A 27,402-nucleotide genomic window follows, 5' to 3' on the forward strand; every position below is an offset into this window, starting at 1 on the left:
ATTATATTTAAGCATGTTTTACATTTCCTGTCAGCTTTTAATGCCATCGCACAGAGGATACATGAAAGCACACACATGAACACACACACAGACGAAAGTCCTCTACAAATACAAATGTATTACACATGCAATTCAATTGTCATTCTATACTTTACTAACAGTCTATTTGTTTTCTTTTTATCTCTTTTCTCTTTCTCTATATTTTTTTAGGTAAGTGTTTATTGTGCGCTACTAATGTATGATGAAATACGATGATGACGAAGCGGATGACGATGATGATTATACACTATGTACACGATTTCATTTGATATACAGTGAAAGAAATTTGGATAAGGTAACTAGAATAATAAATTTTATTTTCTTTGAAAATAATAAAGTATATCCTTTGAATCCTTCTTTAAATTTCTCTCAGTGTATTCAATGAAATATGTGTAACACTATCACTCACTCATTCATTCATTGATGCAGTGTAGTGTATCCTTTATATCCTGCGCTGCAAAGGATAATAATGAGTGTAGATTGTGTAACAGTGTAACCAAATAAGTGTACCTGTCTGTCTTTATGTATTTGTGTCATTTTCACGTATGTCATTCAATACACACCAACTCACTCCTACTTCACTTTCAATGTATGTATGTAAGTAGAGATTTTTTTAAATTAGTTTTTTTTTTTACAAAAATTGCATCAGGAGAAATGCAGCAGCATCGAAAGTCTTTTAAAGCCATGATTTTTTAAAAATATTTTATCAGGGCACAACAATAGCCGTGAATTTTTTAAACAAATTTTTCAGGGTACTACAATGGACGTGGATTTTTTAAACATATTTTTTCAGGTTACAAGACTTAGTGGTCATCTATGGTCTAAAGAAGACCTAGTGGTCTTCTATGGTCTTTAGAAGACCTAGTGGTCTTATATGGTCTATAGAAGACCTAGTGGTCTTCTATGGTCTATAGAAGACTTAGTGGTCTTCTATGGTCTATAGAAGACCTAGTGGTCATCTATGGTATATAGAAGACCTAGTGGTCATCTATGGTCTATAGAAGACCTAGTGGTCTTCTATGGTCTATAGAAGACCTAGTGGTCTTCTATGGTCTATAGAAGACCTAGTGGTCTTCTATGGTCTATAGAAGACCTAGTGGTCTTCTATGGTCTATAGAAGACCTAGTGGTCTTCTTTGGTCTATAGAAGTCCTAGTGGTTGTCTTTGGTCTTTAGATAAATCAATGGTCTTCTGTGGTCTGTAAAATATCTGGTGGTATTTTATGATCTATAGCAGACCTTGTGGTCTTCTCTTAAATGCCTCCCACGGTCTTTGCAGAGCTTTGTTGGGCTTTGGTTACCAGTGCTGCATTTTCTCCTGTGTAATTCCCGTAGATGAGTTCGTTTTAATTTTTTTGTTCATTTAGTTATTTTTTTTTAATCTGTAGGAGCTCACCAATCCACTTCATATAGTTTATGTAGCATATATCATCTTACCATACTTATAAATAAATATAAAAACATACATTTCATACACCATGTGGAAAAAAATAGAAATTCAGTAATCTGAGAATCTTACTACTTATGTTTTAAGTGGATGTACTTTTTTCTGTTTATTTTATGTTTCCTCTTTTTCATTTGTATAATTCCATTTCGTTTTGCTAATAATTCATTCGTACACCATCTATATGTAGCATTGTGTGTGAGTTTGTTTTTTGTGTAAATAAATACCTTTCAATAGTTTCTTAATTTGATTTCACTTTTATTTCTCATTTTTCAACCTTCCTTATGTAGTCAGTATTCTAGTATTTGTATATTGTTGTTGAAGAAAATTGTGTTGCTGTTGTTGGTGCCTGTTCCCATCATTGTCATCTGCAACATTACCACCGCCAGTGATAATGACAGCAACAGGAACGAACAGCGAACGCCAACATTGGTTTCATTCTCCTCATTTCGTTTATTTTCATCGTGTAGCGGATAGAGTAATTGCATGTAACATCTAGTAACAATAAACCAAAAACAAAAACAACACCATCACTTTTCAATTCTTCTTGTAGTCTCATCTCACCTTTCATTCATTTCATCTCATCCATCTTGTGTTCATGTCATTATCACACACACATCCACCGATATATACACACACATGAACATGTTTGACATATTATTTTCGGTAGGTAGGTACATTATCTGAAGGGCCAACATTTTGATATCCCAAAAGAAGTAAACTCATTCCATACCATGCGATTTACCTTTCGAGTTTTTTGTTTTCCCTAAATTGTTGTGGATCATCTTACAGAGCCTCTACTAGGGTGTTCCACCTTGTAATCACCTACGCCCACACACATGGGCATTTCTTGGATGGTGTGGCACTTCTTACGTTGTCCATAGTCTTTATTCTTTTTTATTTATTTTCATTTTTTTTTTGCTTTTCGGTTTTTGGTTAATCTCAATTTAAATCATTGCCATCATGTCGAGGAGTTTTTAACCCGAACAACATTGTTGCCAAGTCATGTCCATCAAAACCCACGAAGTTTAAATACAAATATTTTAATTTGCTACAATTTACGTTTTAATTGGAAATTAAAGTGAAAAGCTGGGGTGTTTTAAGTCTTCGTACTATGTTGTCTGTAGGAGGCCAAGACATCCTCGTTAGTCTCTGAAAGACCTGGAGGCGTTCTCTAAAATGACATAGAGGTTTTCTGCGATCTATAAAAGACCTAGAGGGATTTTAATGTCTATAGGTATCCCAAAGGATTTATAGAGCTATTCTATGGTCTGTAGAAGACCTGGTGGCCCTCTGTGGTCTATTGAAGACATTGGGGTGTTCTATTGCCTATAGAAGGCGTTGAGGTATACTGTAGACCTCTAAGTTTTGTATGCACTGTAAATGACCTCTAGGTTGCCTATAGGTCGAAAAATACCGCTATAAACCATATAAGACCACTAGGGCACCTAGAGACATAAGAAGGCCTCTATAACTTGTAGATCGCAGATGATACCTAGGTTTTTAATGGAAACTAAAAACCTCTAGGTCTATCATATACCATAGAAGGCTTTTCAAAGACCATAGAAGTCTAATTAGTATAAACTGAAAGCCTTCTGAAGAATATTTTACAGATCTAGAGGTTTTCTGTGATCTATATCCAATCTAGTGGTCTTCTATGGGCTACAGGAAATATAAAAGTCTTCCATTGTCTTTACATGTAGAATATAAAAAATATAATAGTTTTCAATGCCTATGGAAGACCTAGAAGTGTTCAGTAATGATGACTTTTATATATACAACCAAATCTGCGAAAAATTTGTCCCAAATATTGAGAAAAAATTGGCCTTTGAGTCAAGGAGTCTTCATGATTGATGAATATTTTTAGAAGAAAAGGAATTGCATCTCCATGATCAAGTAATCCTGAACATTGTTTAACATAAAAAACGTCCAGTGACTGATAAATTCACAAGGTACTCTATTGGAAATTTCTTCCACACAGAATAGAATCCCTATGGTTACTTGGGTTGGGTTAGATATAACACTGGATAGGTCTGTGCTTTCTCGTGGACCTTCTATAGACGATACGGGATATCTTGATCTTCTGTACGCAATAAATTAAAAAAAATATATATATATATATATATAAAATTATAAACCCTGGTATCCATCTGGTTCTATATAAAAATATTCCTTCTAATTCAGGAATCTGAGTTTCATATCACCAATAGAAGTCTTCGGTGATCTCTATAGCTTATATACGCCGTATGCGTATTTTATTATACTCGGATATGGGAGGTATAAACCTACATATTTACAGATTACTATTACGACACTAGAGGGCATATATTTCGCGCTGATCGAATAGAAATTTTAGACGAAGTTCCGGTTATGGTCAAAGACGATACCTATAATCTTTGGATGTAATCGGGGGTTGGAATAGACCAAACACTATAGGTCACAATAATAAGCCGAAAATCACATGGGGGAGGAAATCTGGTCAACTAATTAGAACGGCTGTTTTGATCGGTCAATATTCAGCGGGTCAAATCAAGCAAGGCGTTATGTTGACTCAGAAAAAAACTATTCCGAAAATATGCCAGGGTAAGAAACAGTTACTGTTGACTCTAATCGGTCAAAAGCGTGCGAATATCTCACATTGACATCTGGGACATTGACAACCAAAGTCCTATTGTATAGACAATAAAAACCATCCTAATTTCCTAAAGTGTCCCCTATCAGCCTCATCGGTACTCTAGAAGACCTGGAAGCCTACTAGGTATTTAATAAACAATCGAAAGTCGATGAAACCTATGGGGCTTCAAAGGATACAATAATCGCTTAGAGCGGTCTATTGAAGCCCTTAGGGTGGGTTTTAGAGAGAATCTGAACCTCACATTGTCAATTGAAGCCCTCTGGGTGGTTTCTCTATAAAAAGTAGAAGATCTCTGGAGCTTCTGATTAACCCTAATAAAATAAGCACTCAGAGTCTTTTGCTGTCAAAAGAAGATCTTTAGATCTGGATACGTTCTCAAGACTTAAAAATTCGTCACTCGTTCTCGTTGGGACTTTTAAAGACTACATGACCTATTTAGGTCTATATAAGCCCTCTGTACCTTTCTTCTGACAATAAAAGGCATCTCGGTCTTTTATGCATAAAATAAGTTCTCACAACCTTCAGTTAAACGATTATGGCATTTGAAGGAAATATAAGCCATCCGTATTAGCTGAGCTTTCTGTTGACAGCAGAAGAATTCAGGACCTTCTTTATAAGTCGCTATGGACCTTCTAATGTAAATTGAAGCCTGATAGTTTTTCGCTGGAAAACAGAAGCTCCCAGGTTCATTAAAGTAAGTCTCACAATTTCGATGCCCGTTTTCGTTGAATCTTTTATAAGCTTCAGAAGCTCTTTTGGTCATCTTTAGACTAGAGAAGCTCTCTGCACCTTTCGTTTAGCATCAAAAACCCTCTGGGTCTTCTAAGGAAAAATAAGCGCTCTGGACCTTCTATATAACAAAAGAAGCTCTTGTGATATTTTATGGAAAAAAAGAAGTCCTCTTCTTATGTGTCTTCTATAAATCTTCTATAAACTTTAGAAGCTCTTTTGGTCATCTTTAGACTAGAGAAGCATTCAAATGACAATAGAATCCCTTTGGATTTTTTTTTAACAAATTTGTTGTTCGGCTCTTCTATGGTAAGGCTACACAAATTTGGCCAACTATTCAGATTCTTTTTAAGTATAGAAGTTCTGTTTTCCTTCCATTAGACAAAGAGAGCCATATGGATATTCAAATGATAAAAATAAGCAATCAGAACCATCCATTAGGGGAAAAATCGTCTCGCAATCATTGGAGGACAATTTAAACCAAAATTATGAAGAAGCCTTTGTAGAATATTGGTCTTGTATAGACTCAAGATATTCCAAAGGACATTAAGAGACCTCTGATATTTTAGAGATATTTCAAAGAAAATTGAAGCATTTTAAACCTTCATCTAAAGTCCTTTGAACCTTATAATGAAACATCCTAGGTATTAAACATTTCCAGAATTCTTCTACAGAAGATCCAGGTATTGACAGTTTATATTTTTCTTCAAAGATAACTATGGGATTTTTCCCAAAATGGAAGCTTCTGGTCCTTTATAGTCTCAAGATATTCCAAAGGACATTAAGAGGCCTCTGATATTTTAGGGATATTTCAAAGAAAATCGGAGCCTTCTGAATCTTCAAATAAAGTACTTTGTACCTGCTAAAAACGAAACACCCTCGGTCTCCTATGGTAAAGCTCAAAATTCCTCGTTGAGTCCTCTATAGACTAAAAAGACAATTTTGATCCTCATTAGATTATAAATCTCCCTGTATCTTCCAGTTGAAAATAAAGGGCCTAAGGATAGGACAGGACAGTGATCCATTAAATAACATAGAGGCCTTCTCTGAGTCGTGTATAGTAGCCACCTAGACCTCCTACAATTGAAGCCTTCTGTGCTGAGGATTGTTTACGCCATAAAAAATTGTCAGGACAAGAATTTTTATAATGAAGAAATTTATAGAAACAAAAAACAGGTTTCAGGACGGAGTATATTCTGGCACCTCTGTTGACAACGGAAATTCTGGGTCTTCTAGACCTCCTATTAAAACTGAGGTTTTTAAGGCATCAGGAATTTTTTTTCTACAGAATATATGTATGAAATAAATCTACATTTTATATATTCGGTCGAGTTGTCCATAAAACCTTCAAAAAAATTTAGCATTTCGACTTCTTGCCACCCATTCTATTATTTCTTTAAAATTGCCCTCTCATTTCCGCAACGACACCATCAATTATTGGCAATGAGACAAAGATTTGTCAGTTTTTAGAAAAATATTTATTTTTATCTTCATCAAATAATAATAAATTTTTATGTGGCAGAAGAAAAAAATTACAACAACAAATATATAATTTCAATTCCTAACATATAACAACAAAAACAACAGCAAGACAATACTGTGTGACATTAAGACTTGAGGACAGTTTTATGGCCCTATTTCAATTACCATTAAATAATTTTCAAGGGTCTGGCTGGCATTTAAAGAGAGCCACTAGCCAACCAACAGTTGACGACAGTTTATTTATGGATATTGTGGCCTCATACTTCAAAAGGATTTCGGAATCTCGCATATACATATGTATGTATGTTGATCCTGTGATATTTCTCACACCCACTTCACACATTGTGCAAAAAAATAAAGAAGGCAAAATATAATGACCCCCAAGGCAATAACATAAAGCCAACAGAAAAATACATGACAAAATAAATGTCTTCCTGTAGGATATCCGACAACTTTTCAATTCTGGTCATTACTTTGCTTTTTTTTGCTGTTGTTGTTGCTCCGGTTTTTGCGACCTAAAGACTGCAGAGCCAATGAACTGCAACGATGTTGTCGGTCGGCGCCATTAGCTTTGTGATATTGAATAGTTTTCTCCATTCTTTACATTTTTTGTTGTTTGTTACTCTGTGTGAGTGTGTAGTCCTCGTTGTTGTTGTTATTTTTTACTGATGTTCTATATTGTCTGGTCTTTTGGTTGTTGTCAAGTTTTTGCCATGATGCTGCTTCGACTACTGCTGCTGCTTCAGTTGTTTGGCAAACGTTTGCCAAAAATACCATTTATTTTGAGATAAATCAAAAAAAATTGGTAGACAAAATATTGTCAAACCTTTGTAAGGATTGTGTAGGAGAGAGTGAGCGATATGAGAGAGAAGGAGAGGTGAAGAAAGGGTATGGCGGGTAGGAGTATCCTTCAAAAATATATAAACTCAGCAGTTATTTTAAACAAAGTAAGAACAACAAAAATATACTAATATCCTTTCTAGACATTACCATTTTGCTGAGCACTTTTTCAAACATACCGCCTCATCCTCCCAACATATGTTGTATCTTTTTGCAGTTTATTTGTTTCAATCTTCATTCTTTTTCCTCTCTCTTTGTCTCTCTGCCAAAGCAATTAGAATAAATTACAAAGTCAATTACCTTAAAATGAACAAAAATGAGTTGAAGCAACAACAACAACATTTCATTTCATATGAAAAATAAAAATAAAGTATAACGAACAGCCAAGCCAGCCCAAAAATGAAAAACTTTTTTATTTGTTTCGCAAATATTCACATTTGCTTCTTAACTTTTGTCATGGCAAAAACGAGAAGTGACGAAGAAAAGGGGCGGAAGGAGAAATAAAATTTGTTGCACTGTCATAGGCATAAAGAAGCAAAATATACTTTCTTCAATGTCTGTCTGGCTTGATGAGGAGCAAGTATGGTGGAGGAGACGGAGATTCATAAGTGATACATAAGAAAGAAAAAAACTTTTTTATTTAACCTTCCGGATGGAACATGTTTCAATATTGAGTAGACATATATGAGAAAAATTCTTGAAATCACTTTTTCTCTCTATTTTGGGCAGACAATTTTTGGGAGGGAGAAAGGAACTTCACACGTAAAATTTTTGGAAGTTATACGAGGAGGGTTGCTGAGTTTTGAGTGGCTTACATCAGAAGACACAGGGAGCTTTTATTTTCCAAAGAAGACACAGAGTCCCTAATTGATTATGTAGTCCGTAGGAGACTCAATGAGGACGGATGACACAATTTAGAGGCTTACCATAGAGACATATTGAGCTTCAATTTTGCAATGAAGATCCAAAGGACTTAAATTTTCAATGGAAGGTCAAGAAGGTGTCAATTGTTACTGGGAAGGCTTCAATTGACACTGGGAAGTTCTGAGGCCTTTCATTTTTCGTAGAAGATCACGATGCTTTATTTCATCCTTAGAAGACCCAGAGGCCTTTTATTGTCAATTGAAAAGTCGAAAAGGCTTATATAGGATCGAATAACGGATCTATTCTATAAAAGACTCAACAAGAAGGGTTAATACATTTTTGAAGACTATAGACGACCCAAATAATTTCAATTTTCTAAAGAAGGCCCAGAGAGCTTCATTTGACAATGTCTGGTCCAGCAGGCTTCTATGGAAGAAACAGGGGGCTTATATATTCCTATGGCCGCCTGTTTTATTGTTAGAACACCCAGAGGACTTTTTGTCACATGGAAGGTCCAGAGATCTTCTATAGTCTATAAAGAAGACATATGGATTAATTAGTCTATAGAAGACTCATAGAGGACGGGTGGCTAGTGAAGTGCATAGCATCGAGGATAGAAGGCGAATTTTTGAAACTTACTATAGAAACTTATTTTTGTCAAGGAAAATTTAAAAGGCTTCAATTGTCACTGGTTTTTTATAGAAGACATCTAAGGACTTGATTTATTAACTGAAGTCTCCGAGTTCTTTTTTATTAAAAATCGAGAGTCTTTTATTTTCAAGTTCCAGAGGACTTATATAGTCTATAGAGGACCCTAATAATTTCTGTAGTCTATAGAAGACTCTACAAGAAAATGTGATGAATTTTTGAGAGTCGTCAAAAAAGACCCGTGGAGCATCTATTTTGCAAAGACATATTGTAATTTTCACTAAAGCACCTCGGAAACTTCTAAGGATAAAATAATTGAGAGAGGACTTCAATTATTTTATCCTTAGAAGTTTCCGAGGTGCTTTAGTGAAAATTACAATGTGGAATGGGCTTATATAGTTGGTAGAGAACATATATAGCTTCTGAAGTATCTATAAAGTACCCAAAAAGTTTCTGTAGAAGACTCAACGAGGGAATGTGATGTATTTTTGAGACTGATAATAGAATACCCGTAGATCATCTATTTTGCAAAGATAATAGAGAGGACTTCAATTATTTTAACTTTAAAAGTCTCAAAGGATCTTTAGTGAAAATTAAAATGTCGAATGAGATTCTATAGTTATAGAGTTTCTGAAGTCTATAGATGTATTAACGAGAACCATATATTTTCCGAAGAAAATTCAGAGGACTTCAATTATTAATAGAATATTCATAAGGCTTCATTAGAATGCCCAGAATGCTTCTGCTGTTAACGGAAGATCCAGAGAACACTGATGACTTCCACTTGTGCTTAGAATAGCATAAGGTATTCATTTCTTAACAGAAGGCCCTGAGCGCATATTTTATCTTCGACGACTCAGAAGCCTTTTTTGTCACATGGAATGTCCAGCGGACGTCTACAGCCAATAGAGAACCCAGATGAATTATGTAGCCTTTAAAAGACTCAATGAGGTCGGCTAGTGGTTTTTTGAGGCCTACCATAACAGACCCTCGGAGCTTTTATTTACCAAAAATATTCAGAGATCCTCAATAGCCCATAGGAGGTTCAAAGGACTTCTATAGAAGGTCAAGAACGCTTCTGTTGTTAACAGAAGATCCCAAGGGCTTCTTGTGTCTAACAGAAGAATCAGATCAAATTTTGTATCCTTAAATTCACAGTTTCGAGTATTTGTATAAAATACCCAGTAGGCTTCTGTTGACTACTGAAGAGCCTGACTGTTTCTATTATCTCCAAAAGGCCCAGAAGCTATAATATAGGCTACAAGGCTTCAATTGGCTTTCGGTAACTTAGATTGCTACTATAATCCGTAGATCTACCCGTTTTTTTAAATTTACTGGAGGCCCAGGTAATTATATGGGTGTCTGTTGAACAAAAGTTAAAATTATCTTCAGTAAGCGTAAAATACGAAGACTGTCCACCTAAGATTTTTTTTGGAAGTTAAAATTCCGATCTAAGTTCATTTAGGGCCAAAATAACCCTCAACGAGCTCCGAGCTCAGTGAGGAAAAAATAGGAAGTCAATCCATATCCGATTTTTTTGAAGTAAAAATACCACCTTTGGACCAAATTTTTTTTTATGAAAAAACTTAGATGTCGGAAAAAACCTCAGATTTGTCTTTCCATAGAAAGAAGTCCGATCTTATTTCACTGAGCAGTGAAGACCCCGAGGGTTTTTTCCTGAGAGCCCTTATTACCTATTGATGATTCAGAAACAAGGCCAAAGTCTGACATAAATATGTGGATTGACATTTTTTTTTTTTTGAAGACAAGATTGAAACCTGCTTCTAGGAAATTCCGAATTCAGTACACTGCGGTTTTTTTGAGTAAATTGGTTTATAGAAAAAAATCCGACCAGAGTTTAGATTTTTGACTATTGAAAAGAATTCCGACCTCAGTTTAAAAGTATTTTTTTTCCGATTATAGTTTGCTAGATTTTTTTCTTCTATAAAAAATCGATCTCTGTTTACTGAAAAATTGTACTATATAAAAATCGGACCACAGTTTACTAAAGGTTATGTCCCTTTGTATTTAAAACTATTTGATCTGAAGATGTTGTCTTCCGATTCTTCAGAATAAATACAACATCGAACCTTAGTTCTTCTAAGATCAAGAAATTTCATCTTTACTGCGGAATTTTTTTACAGTTCGTTGAGTAATTTGGTATTCTATAGAGAGTAGTTTTTTATAAAAAAAATCAGACCTAAATTCACAGCGGGTTTTTCCGCTCTATTTTCTGAGTATTTTTTTATCGGAAAACCCCGTCTTTTGTCGTCTGAAATTTTTAAAATTTTTTTATAGTGAAAAACGTCCTGAGGGCTGCTACCTTCCTGTCCCATCCTCGCATATTACAGCAACATATGTGAACTTTCAATGTCAGTCAGATTGAAGCTTCTGTTAAGATGAAAAGTGAACGGAAAATCCACATACCCATACATTTTCATTCTGGCGGGAGAAGCATTCCAAGAAGAATCATTCCAACCACCCAATATTTGCCTTGCAAACCCCCCGATGTAGGAACATCATCATAAACAACCTTAATACCGGAAGGAAACGTCTGATGACTATTCACATTTGCTTCGTTTTTCATTCTTCATGGCCTCTCCAAAAAAGACGTGAATATATGGGATATGATGCTCACATATCAGAATCTCATATATATGAGAGTGTGTCTGTGTGTGCGTGTATGTTGAGGCATTTGAAAGCCAAGCACATTTGCCATTGAATATATTATGCTATATAAAAATACAGTTATTTTATTATTCTAAATGTGAATTATTAGTATATTTGAATTTGCGATTTTTGTTCTTTCTTTTTGTCCTGAAACAAGGATATTAACAAAGTCATGCCGTTATGGTTTTCAATGGCGGGGCAAATGAATGGGCAAATGGGTACACACACACACACACTCACGTTGTTATGTGGTGGGAAGGAGAGAGTGGGTCGCAACAAAATATTGCCTGGCTAAGCTAAATAGTGCTTTTTTGAATTATGACTTTTTGTGTGGCATTTTCCTCCCTCCCTACCGAACAAATACATGTCTACAGCATCCTGTTAAGGACCTCCATGCCAAGTTATCCCTGGTTGTAATCATCTTTTGTTAACAAAGTTGTTGTTGCTTATCGCCGCTCTTTACTAATGTTATTATTGTATTTGTTTATGGATTTATGCTCGCCTCGACTCGGTTTACACATTGTGAATACCTGATTTGATTAATGTAATCAACATTTTGTTAGACGTCCTAATACCAACCACCCTCCATCCCTCTCGATTTCTCTTACCATAATTTCTTTATTGTATGGCCGAGTGTGAAACTTCATATGTAGACATCAATGACCATTTGAAAAAAAAAGAAATAAGGCATGGATGGATAGTTAAGGCGTGTGCCCAATCACCCTCTCACCTCCCCCCTTTGACCATTCATAACTAAATCGCATATGATTTTTGTGTTAAACAAAATTGCGTCGTCGTTGTGGGCCACAATGAAGTCATTTTCCAGGCAAAAACAATTTCAACGCCACAATCTTGGAATTTTGCTTCATTACATACAAAACCCCTTCCTATCGTATTTTTTTCTAATCAAATAGAGGAATGCTATTGTCCTGTGTGAACGGAATGTTAGAACCAGCGAACGGAGCTGAGAAAGGTGGTTTTTCCTGTGTATTAATTTAATCTTGTTAGCAATGGTCAATCAGTTGTATTTGTTTGTAAATCATAAAAACGCAATAAGTTCGTAAAAGAAGTTGGTTGCAAGTTATTTGTGGGAGGTTTTCCATATGGTGGAAGCCATCAGCATTTTATTTCCGTGCAATGTGGTTCGAAAACGCTTTGTGGAATTTTAAAAAATATTTTTTAAGAAGAAAAAATAGACATATTTAAAAAATATTTTCAAGAAGCAATATTAGGCCGTGATTTTTTAAAAATTAATTTTCAAGGGTTACTCAAAAACGAGGATTTTTTAACAATTATTTTTCAAGCTTATCAAAAATTTTTAAGGAATAACAATAGGCGTGAATTTTTTAACAATTATTTTTCAAGGAGTAAAAACAAGTTTTTAAAAATTATTTTCAATGAATAACAATATTTCTCATAACTATTTCTCAATGTCCACCTTAGCCCTGCATTTTCATAAAATTTATTTTCAAGGTCTGCTTAAGCCTTATGCTTGGATTTTTAACAACTATTTCTCAAATATTGGTTGAAGGTTCTGGGTTTTTTATAAAAAAAATATTTTTTAAGGGTATGGCTAAGTCATGGATTTCTTCAAAAATATTTTTTAATGTCTAGCTAAGACCTGATTTTTTTAAATTATTTTCTAGGTTAAGTTAAGCCATATGTTTGGATTTTTTAAAACGATTTTTCTAATATTGGTCGAAAATAAGCCGGATCTTGAAGTCGTTTAAAACAGGAACTGATATTAAACATGTACAGACCTCCGTCACTTAAGTCACTATGGTAGGAAAGTGCGGTTGAGTCCTTCAAAATGCAAAGAAATGGGGCTATACCAAAACCCTGGCCAATTCAATACAAATCAAAGCAACATTTGAAAGCTCTATTTCAAATATTGTAAGCTCTATTGCGATTTCAGCAGACAGTCTAGAAAGTTCCTCGGAGGAATGATTTTTCAAAAAGAAAAAATCAAACCCCTGAGAATTGATTTTTTTTCTATTTTGAAGGCCAAAGAAACCAAAATGTTGGGACCTGAGAATTCCGTTTTTTTTATTTTTTTAACGCTGGGAAATATTGGTCCTAGATCCACCTTTAAGTATACCGATTGCCATATCTCGACTAGCCGAGTCGATCTAGACATGTGTGTCCGTCCGTCCGTTTGCCGTCTGTCCATTATAATTTGTAAACACGATACAGGCCACAGTTATGAACCAATCTTCATGAAATGCATGCACAATGGGTTTTGCCCAATGAAGACTCCTATTGTCTTTGGCATAGATCGGTTAATATTTAGGGGATGAAATGGACCAAATTCTTAATTTTTGTCCACTTTTCTGGTCCCTCCAGAGGCAATTATGGCAAAAACTTCACGAATTTTTACATGGAGAAGGGGATTGGGCCAAGCATAAGTATGTCTGTTTTGATAAAGATCGGTCAATATTTACCTGGTCAAATGCACCCTGACTTTTGTGTGAAAAATTACAACATTTTTATTCTATAGCGTATATAATAAAATTGAATTGATACCAATTATATTGTCTTATGTACTCAGATGTGGGAGATACACTTAAATATTTACAGGTGCTTACGTATCCAAGGGCGAAAATATTGCGGTGATCGCTTTGAAATTTTCCAAGAGGACTCAAGGATGGTCAAGGACAACGCCTACAATTTGTGGTGATGATCAGATAATAATTTTGGGATGAAGTTGACCGAAACCTTATTTTTTCGCGCCTATCTTTCGGTCACAATTGAAAGCCGAACATCAATACGCAACCCACGACAAAAGGAATCTATTCTTTCGAAATACATATGGAAGCTATGGCTGCATCTGCACCAATTTCAACAAAACGCAATAACGTCATTCAAGTCTCAATTTGATATGTTGTGCAAAATTTCTTATTAAATGGTGCGTAATATATGTAAAATCGGACGAATATAGATGTATATGTGGGAGCTATATCGAAATCTGAACCGATTTTTTCAAAACTTATATATAGGAACTTTGGTGCACCATTTACATAAAATTGGACGAAAATATATGGAAGCTATATCAAAATCTTAACCGATTTTCACTGAACTTAACACATATAACTCTAGAGTTCATTCAGTATGCTATGCCAAATTGCGTGCTAACCAAAGGATATAAAGGGATTTTGGTGCAATATTTATTCAAAATCAGACGAAAATATATATGGAAGCTATATCTTAATCTGAACCGATTTTCAAGAAATTTAACACACATGACTCTGGACATAATTCAGTACGCTGTGCCAAATTTCGAGCAAATCGAAGGATATATAAGGACTTTGGTGCACTATTTACATTAAATCGGACGAAAATATATTGATGGCAGTTATATCTGAACCGATTTTCACGAAACTCACCACTCGTCATTGTAGACTCAATTCAGTACGCTGTGCCTAATTTCGTTCAAATCGAAGGATATAAAGGGTCTTTGATGCACTATTCACCTCAAATCGGACGAAAATATATATGGGAGTTATATCTAAATCTGAACCGATTTCACGAAATTTAACATACATCACTCTAGACTTAATTTAGTACGTTGTGTCAAATTTCGTGCAAATCGCTTTTGTGCATTATTTACCTTAAATCGGACGAAGCTATATCTAAATCTGAACCGATTTTTCCCAAATTCAATAGGGATCGTCCTTGGACCAAATAAGTGACCTATGTCAATTTTCATCCAATTCGAATCAAAAATGCGACGTGTACTTTGATTGCAATTTAACATGGCAGACAGACGGACGGACGAACATGCATAAATCGACTTAAAAAGTGATTCTATGTATATTCTCAAAAGGAACCATATGTCTATCTCGTTTCCTTTTGCCTGTTACATACATATGCACAAAGACATAACACCCTGTACCACAGTGTGGTGAAGGGTATAAAAATTCCACAGTCCCATAGAATGTTTTCTATACCAAAAACCTTATTTTTAGTTTTTCTATAGAAAAACTTCTACGTCTTGAGAATCGATAACCATAAGAAAAAATCCTGAAATCTAGAAAATCCATTGTTTTGTGATCATTTAAAAAAAATCACAGTCATGAGAATTTATTTTTTTATAGAAAAAGCCCTCTGTCCTGAAAAAATCTAAACTTAAATAAAAATATTTTGGGAAAAGAAATCACTCCTCAATTCTCTAAGTCTTTTTCAATGGGAGAAAAAATCCCATTCCTTCCCTTTGAAGCCTACCCCCTCTCTTTCCGTAATTAATAACTATGTTTTCTTCAACTTCACAGTTTAGCCTTTGCAAATCCCTGTGTAACAGATTTTACGCACATTTCTATTAAAAATTAATGTTTGTGTACATTTGTATGTTAAACTATGTTTGCAGTCAATATGCGTCATAAGCAGAAAAACACACACTTGCACACACACACACAAACATCTACCTTTATCCCAACCCCGAAAAAAAATTCCCTTTTGGACACAACTAATCATACACGTCAGGACCTTTTTGTGTGTGTTATAAATGAGAGGGGTACGTACGTACGGTGTGAGGAAATAAATATGAAGAAAATTACCGTGCTGACGATTTTTCGCTCGTGTGGATATGTTTATTCATCGGATTTGTAAAAGCAAATGTTACACACTGGGAATGATGTTTCCTACAACAATCGGAACCTCAACACCAACCCCAACTCCAACTCCTTTTATGTTCTTCAATGTCCTGTTTTTGGTTTATAATCATTCGCATGGCCTTTTTTCACGTACACACACATGCACATGTGTAATCATGTAGGTGTGTATGTATGGGTTGGGGGGTTGTGAGTGCGTGCGTATTTTCCATGATGTATGACCATGTGATGCATTCATTCGTTTGTTTGATTGTTTGTTCGGTCGTAAGGTATGTTTCGTAATTCTTGGCATTTTTCCTTTTTATGCCCACCACATAGATGTGTGTGTGTGAGTAAGTGATTTTGATGAATGTCCAATGCTTTTAAGCATATTAACATTCACGCAGTAGTCAGTCCATTTGTTATTTGTACGGCTATGACATGGTACAACTACAACAACTACCGATGATGATGATGTTGTCGGGATGTTGTAGTTGGTGGTGGTGGTAGCGGCAGACCCTGGGTCGCGCTAACGGCTACTATGTGCCATAAATATCCAAGAGGGGGGGCATAACATAATTTTTCTTTACCGTTGTCCTTTTTTACATTCTGCGGGATGGTGATATTTTTCACAATTTTCCTAGCCATTTTTATATTTCCAATCTCAGATTTCCATTTTTTATTTGCTTTAGAATAAAATTTTGCAGGGTAAAGGGGGAAGTTTTTGTTCCTCTACTATTTGCTTTATATAAACAGTTTTTTATGTAGTTGCTGTGTTTTTTTATTAATGTAATCTGTTTTTGTTAAAAAAAACACGAACTATTCTTAGCTCGTCATCAAACGTGTTCGTGGAGGGTTGCTTGTTGTTTGCGAGGTTAACTGCGGCATAAATTGGCTTTGCTGCAAATAACAACAACAAAAAATCTTTGTTCAGCAAATCAGATAAGCAGACCAAGATTTATTATGTATGCAAACAAAAGGATCAAATGCGGAATCCTTACACTCATTCCGAACCCTGTCGTTCTCTTTCCCATGTTGTCGTTGCCATTTTTTCTCATTTATTTGAAGTTGATGTCTTTTTGACATAGTGGTTAAATGTTTGAATGAGTGAATGAATCAACGAACGGCTGACTGTGTGAGTGACTGATTAAAGTGTGTCGCAGAGGTCGAGGTTAAGCGTTGGCATGAACTGTCGGATTTTTTTTTAAATATGGCTTTATTTAGACATAAGGGATCTACAGAAGAAAGATTCGTCAGCGAACTGAGGATTGTTTTCTATTGAAAAAATAATCCTCAGGACAGTCCTTTGTGAAATTAAGAATTTTTTATATGAAAAAGCAATGCTTAGCGGAATTTGTGTACAGAGTTTTGTTTTCTATAGAAAAACAAGTCCTCAGTTTTGAGGATTTTTTTTTACAGAAAAACAGTCCTCAGCGATGCTGAAGATTTTTTGTATAGAAAAAATTATCAATGCGAATTTTCAGAGAAAGGAGAAATTATTTTCTATAAAAAAAGGACTTCGTATACTGAGGATTTTTTCTATAGAAAAAAGAGTCCTCAGTGAGTCTAAGTATTTTTTTATATAAAAAAGTTATATATCAGGATTTTTTTCTGTCAAAAAAAGAATCCTTAGAGGTACTCAGTACTTTTTTTATAAGAAAAAGAGTCCTCGGTGTGGCTAAGGATTTTTTTTCCATAAAAAAGAGTCCTCAATTATACTGAATACTTTCCTCTATAGAAAAAAGAATGCATCAATGGAATTGAGTATTTTTTTTCTATAGAAAAAATACGACATAAGTTCACTGAGAAGTGAGTAATTTTTTTTTCTATAGAAAAAAAGAGTCCACAGAATTATCAAGGATTTTTTCTTTTAAAAACAAGTCTCCTCGGAGTACTGAGGAATTTTTTTCTATAGAAAAAAATTTTTTCTATAAAAAATTCTCAGTTCTCAGCTGATTGAGAAATTTTTCTTTTTAGGAAAAAAGAATCCTCAGTGTACTGAGGATTTTTCTCTATAGAAAAAAGTCCTCATCGTTCTGAGGATTTTCCAGTGAGAAAGACGATTTTTTCTAAAAAAAGGAGTCCTGGGTTGGACTAAGGATTCTTTTCTATATCCTCAGTGGAACTGTGTATTTATACCCTTTACCACACTGTGGACAGGGTATTATGTCTTTGTGCATATGTTTGTAACAGGCAAAAGGAAACGACATAGACACATGGTTCCTTTTTGAGAATATGCATAGAGTCACTTTTTAAGTCAATTTATGCATGTCCGTCTGTCCGTCCGTCCATGTATTTTTGTGAACAAAGTACAGGTCGCATTTGTGATCCGATTTGGATGAAATTTGGCACAGTTCACTTATTTGGTCCAAGGACGAACCCTATTGAAATTGGGAAAAATCGGTTCAGATTTAGATATAGCTCCCATATATATTTTCGTCCGATTTTATGAAAATTGTGCACCAAAGTCCCTATATATCCTTCGGTTTGCACGAAATTTGGCATATCGTTTTGAATAAAGTCTAGAACGATGTGTGTAAAATTTCATGAAAATCGATTCGGTTTAGGTATAGCTCCCATATAAATTTTCGTCCGATTTTATGTAAATAGTGCACCAAAGTCCCTATATATTCTTCGATTTGCACGAAATTTGGCATAGCGTACTGAATTAAGTCATAAAAGATTTTTATGACTTAATTCAAAAAAAATTAGAGATCAAAAGGCTGAGAGTTACATGACCTTTTTTCGTGTGTAAAATTTCCTGAAAATCGGTTCAGATTTAGATATAGCTCTCATATCTATTTTCGTCCGATTTTATGTAAATGGTGCAACAAAGTCTCTATATATCCCTCCCTATATATTTTTCATTTCATGTTAATGGTCCTTCAGAAATGCGACGTCTGTTAGGATTCCATCTGTTGAAAATACCCAAAGTGGTGAAGGGTGTCATATAGTCGGCCCCGTCCGACTTTACTACTTTCCTTACTGGTTTTTTATAGAAAAAATAATTCTCTTTGCCCTGGGGATTTTTTCTAAGGAAAAACGAATAATCAGTGAGAGTTGAGCATTTTTGCTATAGAAAAAAGGAGTCCTCGCTGAGACAGATAAATATTTTATATAGAGACAAGAGTCCTTGTGATACTAAGAACCTCTGTGGACTGAGGATTTATTTATAGAAAAAAGCGGACCTCAGTTCAATGACAGTTCTGGCTATTTTTTTCGATAGAAAAAATCCGACACCAGTTCATTGAAAAATGTGTTCCTATAAAAAAATCATACCACAGTTCCCTACGGATTTTTTTTCTATTGAAAAAAGCTGACCTCAGGTTACTGAGGAATTTTTTCTGTAGATGAAAGGGGATTTTTTTATCTACAGAAAAATATCCGACCGATATTCACTGGCGATTTATTTCTTGTAGAAAAAATCCGACCTCAATTGACTGAGGATTTTTTTCTATAAAAATTAAGCTATTTTTTTAAATTTGACAAGTTGGAGATTGTACAAAATTCCTATCTATGTTGCAGTTCAACTGCCAGATTGTTAAGCCAATTATATTATTTCCTCATACTTATTTCAAAATAATTATTGTGGGCGTTTAGATTGATGATAAAATTAAAAAAAAAATGAAATACGTCTGCATTGTTCCACCAAACCAAACTGCAATACTTCAATTATTTTTATGACAAGAAAAATTCACCAAACCGATGTTTGTTTGGGGTTCGCATGGCAGAGAGTGTGTGTGGGTGTATGTTTATGACATTATGTGACATTGTTGCCTTTATTCGCTAAGCTAATTTGCTCAATTAGAGATCAAAAGGCTGAGAGTTACATGACCTTTTTTCGTCCCCACCTCTCCACCAGTAAAGGCTGCCAGCATGCCTGCGAAGCACCAGCCGCAAAAGATGAGATCTTTTGATTTATTTGTCAACATATTTACTGGCAGAGTGGCTAATGTTTAACCCCTTTCCTTGCTTTGTTGTTGTGCAGCTCCTTTGTATTTGGTGTGGATGGATGGATGTCGTTTTTGTTGAGTTTAGTTCGAACGTGTGCGTGTTTGGGGTTGAGGACGATGGTGACGGGGTTTTTATAATGCAGATAAAAATCTGCGGTTACGCGTATGTTGTTTACGCTTGAAATAACGATTACGGGTAGATTTAGGGGTATGAGCTTTTATTGTCGTTGTTGTTGTTGGGTTTGGGCTTGACAATCAGCTGAGCAACAGTAATGTTAGTGCTCTTGACGGGTTGTTTGGTTGGTGGTCGGACATTCGTTCGTTTGCTGGTTAGATGGTTCTACGGGTACAAAAAACCACTGATTTGTTAATAATCCTTTTATACTTTACAATAGAGCTCGTTAACGTAATGAGTTTAACATAATGTGGCGCTTGTGGGCATACAAAGCCAACAGCAGCAACAACAAGAACACCAGCCAACAGCCCAACAGCAACAAAAAACATGAGCTAAATAAATAATAATAACCACACAACAACAACAACAACAGCAGCAACAAAATACAATTTCCATAACCCCCATCCATTCCCTATTCTATGCTCCGCGATTGACTGCCACTTCCTTCTAGTTATAACAAAATTTCGCATTACGACGTATCCATCCAAACAACCATCCGTTCGTCCGTCCATACGAATATCCATCCATCTATCCAATCCCAATAGCACTGGAGCATAACTTTGGAAAAAATCAACTGATGAAACATTCTAATCTCGTATTTGCGCCACCATATCACATACAACATCTCCGGCTGGGACGGATAGAGAGAGAGAGAGGGAGTGTTAGAGGTAGCTTCGAAGTTAGGCTAATCTATTAAAAGCAATATTTTAATAATTTCCCCAATACAAAAACTTTTATTTTCTAAAAACAAGAAGTACAACAGCAAAAAGTTCCATGATTGGCTTCATTGAGTTGTACGCACAACAGCGTTCTCATTATTCAAAACATCTAACCCGTGGCTCAGACAGACCTCATCAACTTCCCGTTTCCATTTGCAGGCCTGCCTGCCATTCTTGATTTGAAGCTTTTCTATTGAATTAAATGGATATTTCCATAAATTTTCTATTTTGCGATAATAAATGAATTGGTCCTCCATTGGACCAACATCAACCCCATCTCCTTCATCTAACGGGAAACAAATCAATGTCAATTACGATTTTTTTGAATTTGCCGGGAATATTAATGACCTTCCAAAAGGATGAAGAAATGATGATAACGGCTCAATGGAGATGAAAAGAAATATGCCTAGGATTACATTTTGCACGCCAATATGAATAAAACCACCACCCTCCCCCCCCCTTCTATCCTTTACTCCAAAAAAGAAACTGATATTTTATATCTTTAAAATGATAAATCTATAAAATAGCCAATAGCCATAGAGGTTAACGAGAAGGGGGTAAGAATGAAGCTAGGCAATTTTAATGTTTTCCCAATTTTTCATCATCTATCTATCTATCTATTCATTTATATTTTGTTTGCCCACTTAACCATTCATTTATCCATCGTCCTTTGTCTTTGCCATCCTAACATCGTAGTATGATGGACTGTCGTTCAGGCTCATATTTGTGATTGACAAGCAACCAGAGAACCAACCAAACAGTTAGTCTACTTCGACAAATATTTGGCATAATTTTGAATTTGTCAAATTTGACCAAGAAAATTATGAAAAATTAACATAAATCCGTATAATGAAGTATGTCAAGTGGATAGATGAAAAAAGGACGAATAAGGAGGATAAAATAATTATGGGGCAATTTTTTCAGACTTGATGAAAAAAAAAAATAATAAAAGCTCTATAGGAAAAAATCCTCAGTAAGCTGAGGATTCTTTTTCCTATAGAAAAAAATCCTCAGTAGAACTAGGGACTCCTTTTTCTAAAGAAAACAATTCCACAGTACCTCTGAGGACTATTTTTTCTATAGAAAAAAATTCTTAATACCTCTGAGAACTATTTTTTATATTGGAACAAATTCTTTAGTGAGATAGAATTTTTTTCTATAGAAAAAAGTCCTCAGCCTCATTGAGAACTCTTTTTCCTATAGAAAAAAATGCATCAGTCTAACTGAGTACCTTTTTCTTTTCATTGCAAAAAATTGTCAATTTGCTCTCTTTTATTTTAAATTTCTCCTTTCATTTATAACTCCTCATTTAATTTTCTATGCAACTTCCTTCGATGTCCTCACCCAAAAAAATAATTTGACATTTGACAAAAATGTAAACCTCAAAACCTTATTAAAATTTGTTATTCCCTCTTTCTAATGACTATGGCCGTCAAATGAGAAAAATTACTAGAGCAATGATAATATCAATGACCTCAAAAAGAACTTCGTCGACAACGAACACACAACCTGTATGATAAATATTTTAAATGATGTGGAAAAAAGAAGAAGAAAAAGCGTAGAGAGAAAAACAAAACTCTTTACAAATGTCCATAAAAAATCGGAAAACTTTTTGAAATTAAAGGACAAAAACGGGCTCTTCATTTCCTAAACCACAGCAGGAGGAATAACAGCAACAAGATATCCATCAAACCAACCAACTAACTGACTGATGATGTTGGTAGTTGGTTTGTTTGGTTGCTTGGTTTACCCGATCCCCAACCGAACATCAACCTAAATTCATTTTGTCATCAATTAATCATTTGTTTACCTTATTTGTAGTTGTGGTGGTGTTGGCATCATAAACAGTCAACAAAAACAAGAACAGCAGCTAAACATTACCCTGCAACCACCCCCTCCCCCTTCAGAAGGATATTAGAATGTCGAAGGCAAAGTTTTGCAACACATCTCATCTCATTTCATTTCATTTTTGTTCTACATCATCTTGACTGTAATTTAGTTATAGCTACACCTAGCCGGGTCATATTTAACTTGAGACCACATCCACACGTACATCCTCCCATATAGCCCAACAGCACACACACACATTCATTACTTATAGTATTACCGGACCATAGGTTGTTGAGATATAACCTTAGTATCCCACCCCCAGTCGACTAATTTACATTCCACATCGGTGAAACTGTGTCATTGACCACTTGTCACTTTTCCCATAGTTGAGGCATTGTTGTTCACGTGCTTGATGTTGCTGTTACTGCTCCGGTATCTATCCTTCCATCTTTTATTATTTTGTGGATCCTTAGCACACTCACATGTACATAGAAAGACAGGTATCAACCAAGCACGCCAGCCAGTCAGGCATTACTTCATTTCCTTACCTTTATGCATGGGAATTTGTCATGTTCGTCGTTCGTTGCAAGGATGATAGTGACATTCTCTCACTGCCATTGCAGCTCTACATAATATGCCTCTCACATAGCCTTGGTCATAGTTTCCATTACCGACATTGTCGGAATTGTTGGCACAATTAGTTTAGTTGCTGCAATAGATAATAGGCAAAGGCAGGACAATGGACAATACAAACAGTGGCAAGAGAAGGAAAAGAGGACTATAAGAAAAAAGAGTTTTGAAGGACCTGAGGAATTTTTTCTATTGAAAAAAGCGTCCCCAAGGACTGGAGCCATTTTTTTCTATAAAAAAGGAGTGATCTAGGAACTGGGGAATTTTTCCTATAGAAAAACATCCTCAGCGCTGCTGAAGAATTTTTTTCTTTAGAATAACAATCCTCAGGGACCTGAAGACTTTTTTCATAAGCATCTGAGGATTTTTTATGGGGAAAAAAGAGTCCACAAGGACCTAATTATTTCTATAAAAAAGGGGCTCTCAGGACCTGAGATATTTTTTCTATAATCCCCAAGGACCTGAGGATTTTTTCTATGGGAAAAAGAATCCTCAAGGATAAGAGGATTTTTCTATATATAAAAAATTTCTCAAAATACTCAGGATTTTTTTTTATAGAAAAGAAGAGACTTCAGTAGTACTGAAGAATTTGTCTATAAAAAAAGAATCATCAGTGAGAATTTTTTTCTACACGAGAAAATCCTTAGGAGTTTGGGGATTTTTTTCATAAAAAACTCCCCATAGTGCTGAGGATTTTTTTCTATCCTCAATGTTCGGAGGCTTTTCACCATCCTTGTCTCCTTTATTTAATTTAATAAATATTTGTATTGAAGCATATCTACATGACTGACTGTCATCATAATGTTGGAGAACACATCAAAACCCACCATAGATGTCATATATAGCTGTTGTTCTATGTAGAATGGCCATTACCTCTCTCTTCCTACAATATTACTAGTAGCAGTTTTGGTGACACAGTGACAACGCTTTAGGTTTGCTTTCCTTTCCATTTGTTGTCGTTCTATTAAAAGTCATTTTTCCTCATCAAATAACCGGGCCACACTTAGATTCATTGCTGCACACCACCTTAACATTTAACATTGTGTAGGCAGACCATCTTCCATCTCTTCACATCATCACCTCACCTCATAGCTCATCTCTCGATGATCTCTACGAGCTTCACATTAAATTTTTTTCATACCACACGTTCATTTTTTTCGAAGTCATTCCATTCAAGCAAAAATATCATCAGCACACACACACACATAGATACATAGTTCCATCATTCATCTAAGTAAACATCTAGACAAGTATATATTCGCACATATACGTAGATAAAGTCAAGATCGAGGGTACACAGGAACGGGATATTTTTCCAAATAAATATAATTCTGAGTACCTCCGAGGTCACATTTTTCTATAGAAAAACAAATCTTTAGTCTCACTGACGACCCTTTGTTTCTATAGAAAAGATTCCGCAGTCTCACAGAGGACTCTTCTATAGAAAAATTTCCGCAGGAAAAAATCCTCATTCTCACTGTGGACTATAGAAAAAAAATCCTCAATCTCACTGAGGACTCTTTTTTCTATATAAAAAACCTGTTTTCTTTTTTTTCTATAGAAAAAACAAATACTCAGTAGGCTGAAGACTCTCTTTTTTTTACGGAAAAAATTCCTCAGTTCCTCTGAGAACTCATTTTTCTATAGAAAAAATTCCTCATTTCCTCTGAGGACTCCCTTTCTAGTCTGAGGACTCTTTTTTTTCTATAAAAAAAAATCCACAGACACAGACAAGACTTTTTCTATAGAAAAAATCCTCCGTACGCTGAAGACTCTTTTTTACAGAAAAAAATTCCTCAGTTCCTCTGAGAACTCATTTTTCTATAGAAACAATTCCTCATTTCCTCTGAGGACTACCTTTCTTTTTTTCTATAAAAAAAAAATCCACAGTTCTTTTTTTATAGAAAAAAATTTCCGGACTCTTTATACTTTTTATAGAAACAAATTTTTAGGGCCCCTGAGAACTCTTTTTCTATAGAAAAAATTCCCAGGACCCCTGAGAACTCTTTTTCTATAGAAAAAAATTCTCAGGACCCCTGTGAACTCTTTTTCTATAGAAAAAAATTCTCAGGACCCCTGAGAACTCTTTTTCTATAGAAAAAATTCTCAGGACCCCTGAGAACTCTTTTTCTATAGAAAAAATTCTCAGGACCCCTGAGAACACTTTTTCTATAGAAAAAATTCTCAGGACCCCTGAGAACTCTTTTTCTATAGAAAAATTCTCAGGACCCCTGAGAACTCTTTTCTATAGAAAACAATTCTCTTCCTTCGTCCTGTGTATCTCGACCTTTCTTCCAAATATCCCCAAAATTTGTCAGATGTTTAGAAGGCAACACATTACAACAACATCAAAAACATACATATACATGTACATCTCCATGTATCATTGTTGTTGTTTTGATTGTCGTTTGTGTCAAGATATCCCTGCGACATGCTTGAAAATGACACTCTCAAAGCTTGAGCTCTGTCTGGCGGCAGGAATCAACTTCCACAGATATGTATCCCACACATACATATGCACCCATACATCTTCAGACATTCACCTACACATGCTGTTTTCCAAAGAATGCAGGAGACACAAGGTGAGCATAGAGAGACATTGAGGCACACATTAATGTGTCTACTCCTAGATCCTTGCTGTTGTCCTGCATATTTTTGTAAACATTTGCCATAAACCTGGGTTGTGTGTATGTATGTGTGTGTGCTGCTGCCTTTAACTCTTCTGTGGTGTGTTTATGCGACTTTTTTGCAATTTTTTTGTTTTTTTCTTTTCTTCTTTATTTGTTTTGTTTTTTGTTCTCCTTCTCTATGTATTTTTCTGTGTTCTTGTTCTTCTTCTTCTAGGATGGACAACGTGGTCATTTAGAGGGCCTAGCATCCGTTTATTGTGAATTGTTAATGGCTCCCTTCGGAGATATTTTAAGTGCTTTAGAAAATGCCAGACAAGCAGCATGGGCTGAACGCAGTCCCATGAATCCTGCCGGCGGCAGTGGGAGTAGCGGTAGTGGCAGTGGCGTGAGTGGTGGCATTGCCACACAACGACACCACGGTCATCGTGGCAATTCCAGCCGTGGTGGTCATCTACCAAATAGTCATAGTCAGCCCATATATGTGCCAGGAAAATATTCGGTATGTATGTTAGAAGCTACCAACCTAACCAAACAACCAACCAACCATCCAAACCTAACTGCCCTCACCCTACCCCATCTCCCATCATCACTAACAGAATATCATCGGAGAGTCAGCATCTTTTTACCTCATCTCATCCTCCTAGCTAACCACAATATTCCCCATAACAACATCATGTTTTTGTCCACAACCTGAACCTATCAACCGAAACTATTACAACTTGGCTCCAAGACTTCCCCTTCTCCCCCTGCCCCATAAAATGACCAGAAGTTGGAGCAGATGAAAGACTGCCCTTGAATGGTATTGAATAACTTGTTTTTTTATTTTCATTTCGATTCGAATCGGTTGATTTTTTTATTTGTCTGATTTGATTTTGGATTGTTGTTGTCGGTCGGTCGGTCGCTCGTTTGGTCTGTCTTATTCCCATTTGGCCCTGATTGTGAATTCTATTTTTGTGGAGCGGAAAAAAACACAACACAAATTCAATAATCTCAAAATATATTCCGGCCATGGTTGCCAATAATATTCCCTGGCCTAAAAAAAGATGTTATGATGCATGTTTGTGTGTATTGGTGTGAGTGCGTGCGTGCGTATGTGTTATGCCGGTGTTTGCAAAATATTCGCTATGTAAATGTTTATGTGTATGGCTTTATTTTTTCTTTGCATGTATATGTTTGTCTGCTTCTATGTCTGTCTGTATGTTTGTGTATGTGTTATGTTTTTTATTTTTGTTTTTCTTATTGGAATTTTTTTCGAATATTTGGTTTTTGTTCCTCTACCGGGCCTAAGAGCCTGCCAGCCTGTTCCAAGAGTGCCAAAAGGTGGCGACGTTTTTGATTAAGTGTTAGCATAAACATACATCATAACAACAACAAAAAACGGGGAGGGGTACACATATGTAGTACGTGTTGACACGAATACTGTTCCACGAGTTCCGCAAAGCTACCACAAATGGGAGTTAATGAAATTTTTTTCATGGTCTTTACAAGGGAGAGGATTTTTTAAAAATTATTTTTCAAGGCTTGGATTC

General features: G+C 35.5%; 1 protein-coding gene across 1 annotated transcript in view; it reads left to right on the plus strand.

Annotated features, from left to right (window-relative positions):
- Nucleotides 1-241: 241 nt before the first annotated feature.
- LOC133338844 (SAM and SH3 domain-containing protein 1-like) overlaps nucleotides 242-27,402 on the plus strand; it is a gene marked incomplete at its 3' end in the record, with an annotated part of 116,506 nt that continues 89,345 nt past the window's right edge. The window contains exons 1-2 of the mRNA XM_061546952.1: nucleotides 242-334; nucleotides 26,088-26,372. Coding sequence (XP_061402936.1) covers nucleotides 242-334; nucleotides 26,088-26,372 — 378 coding nt within the window. The remainder of the gene's footprint in view (nucleotides 335-26,087; nucleotides 26,373-27,402) is intronic.

Source organism: Musca vetustissima, unplaced genomic scaffold (genome assembly GCF_032173495.1).
Source record: "Musca vetustissima isolate MV318-11 ecotype Yass unplaced genomic scaffold, APGP_CSIRO_Mvet_v1 utg11521, whole genome shotgun sequence".
In the NCBI taxonomy this organism is placed as follows: Eukaryota; Metazoa; Arthropoda; class Insecta; order Diptera; family Muscidae; genus Musca; species Musca vetustissima.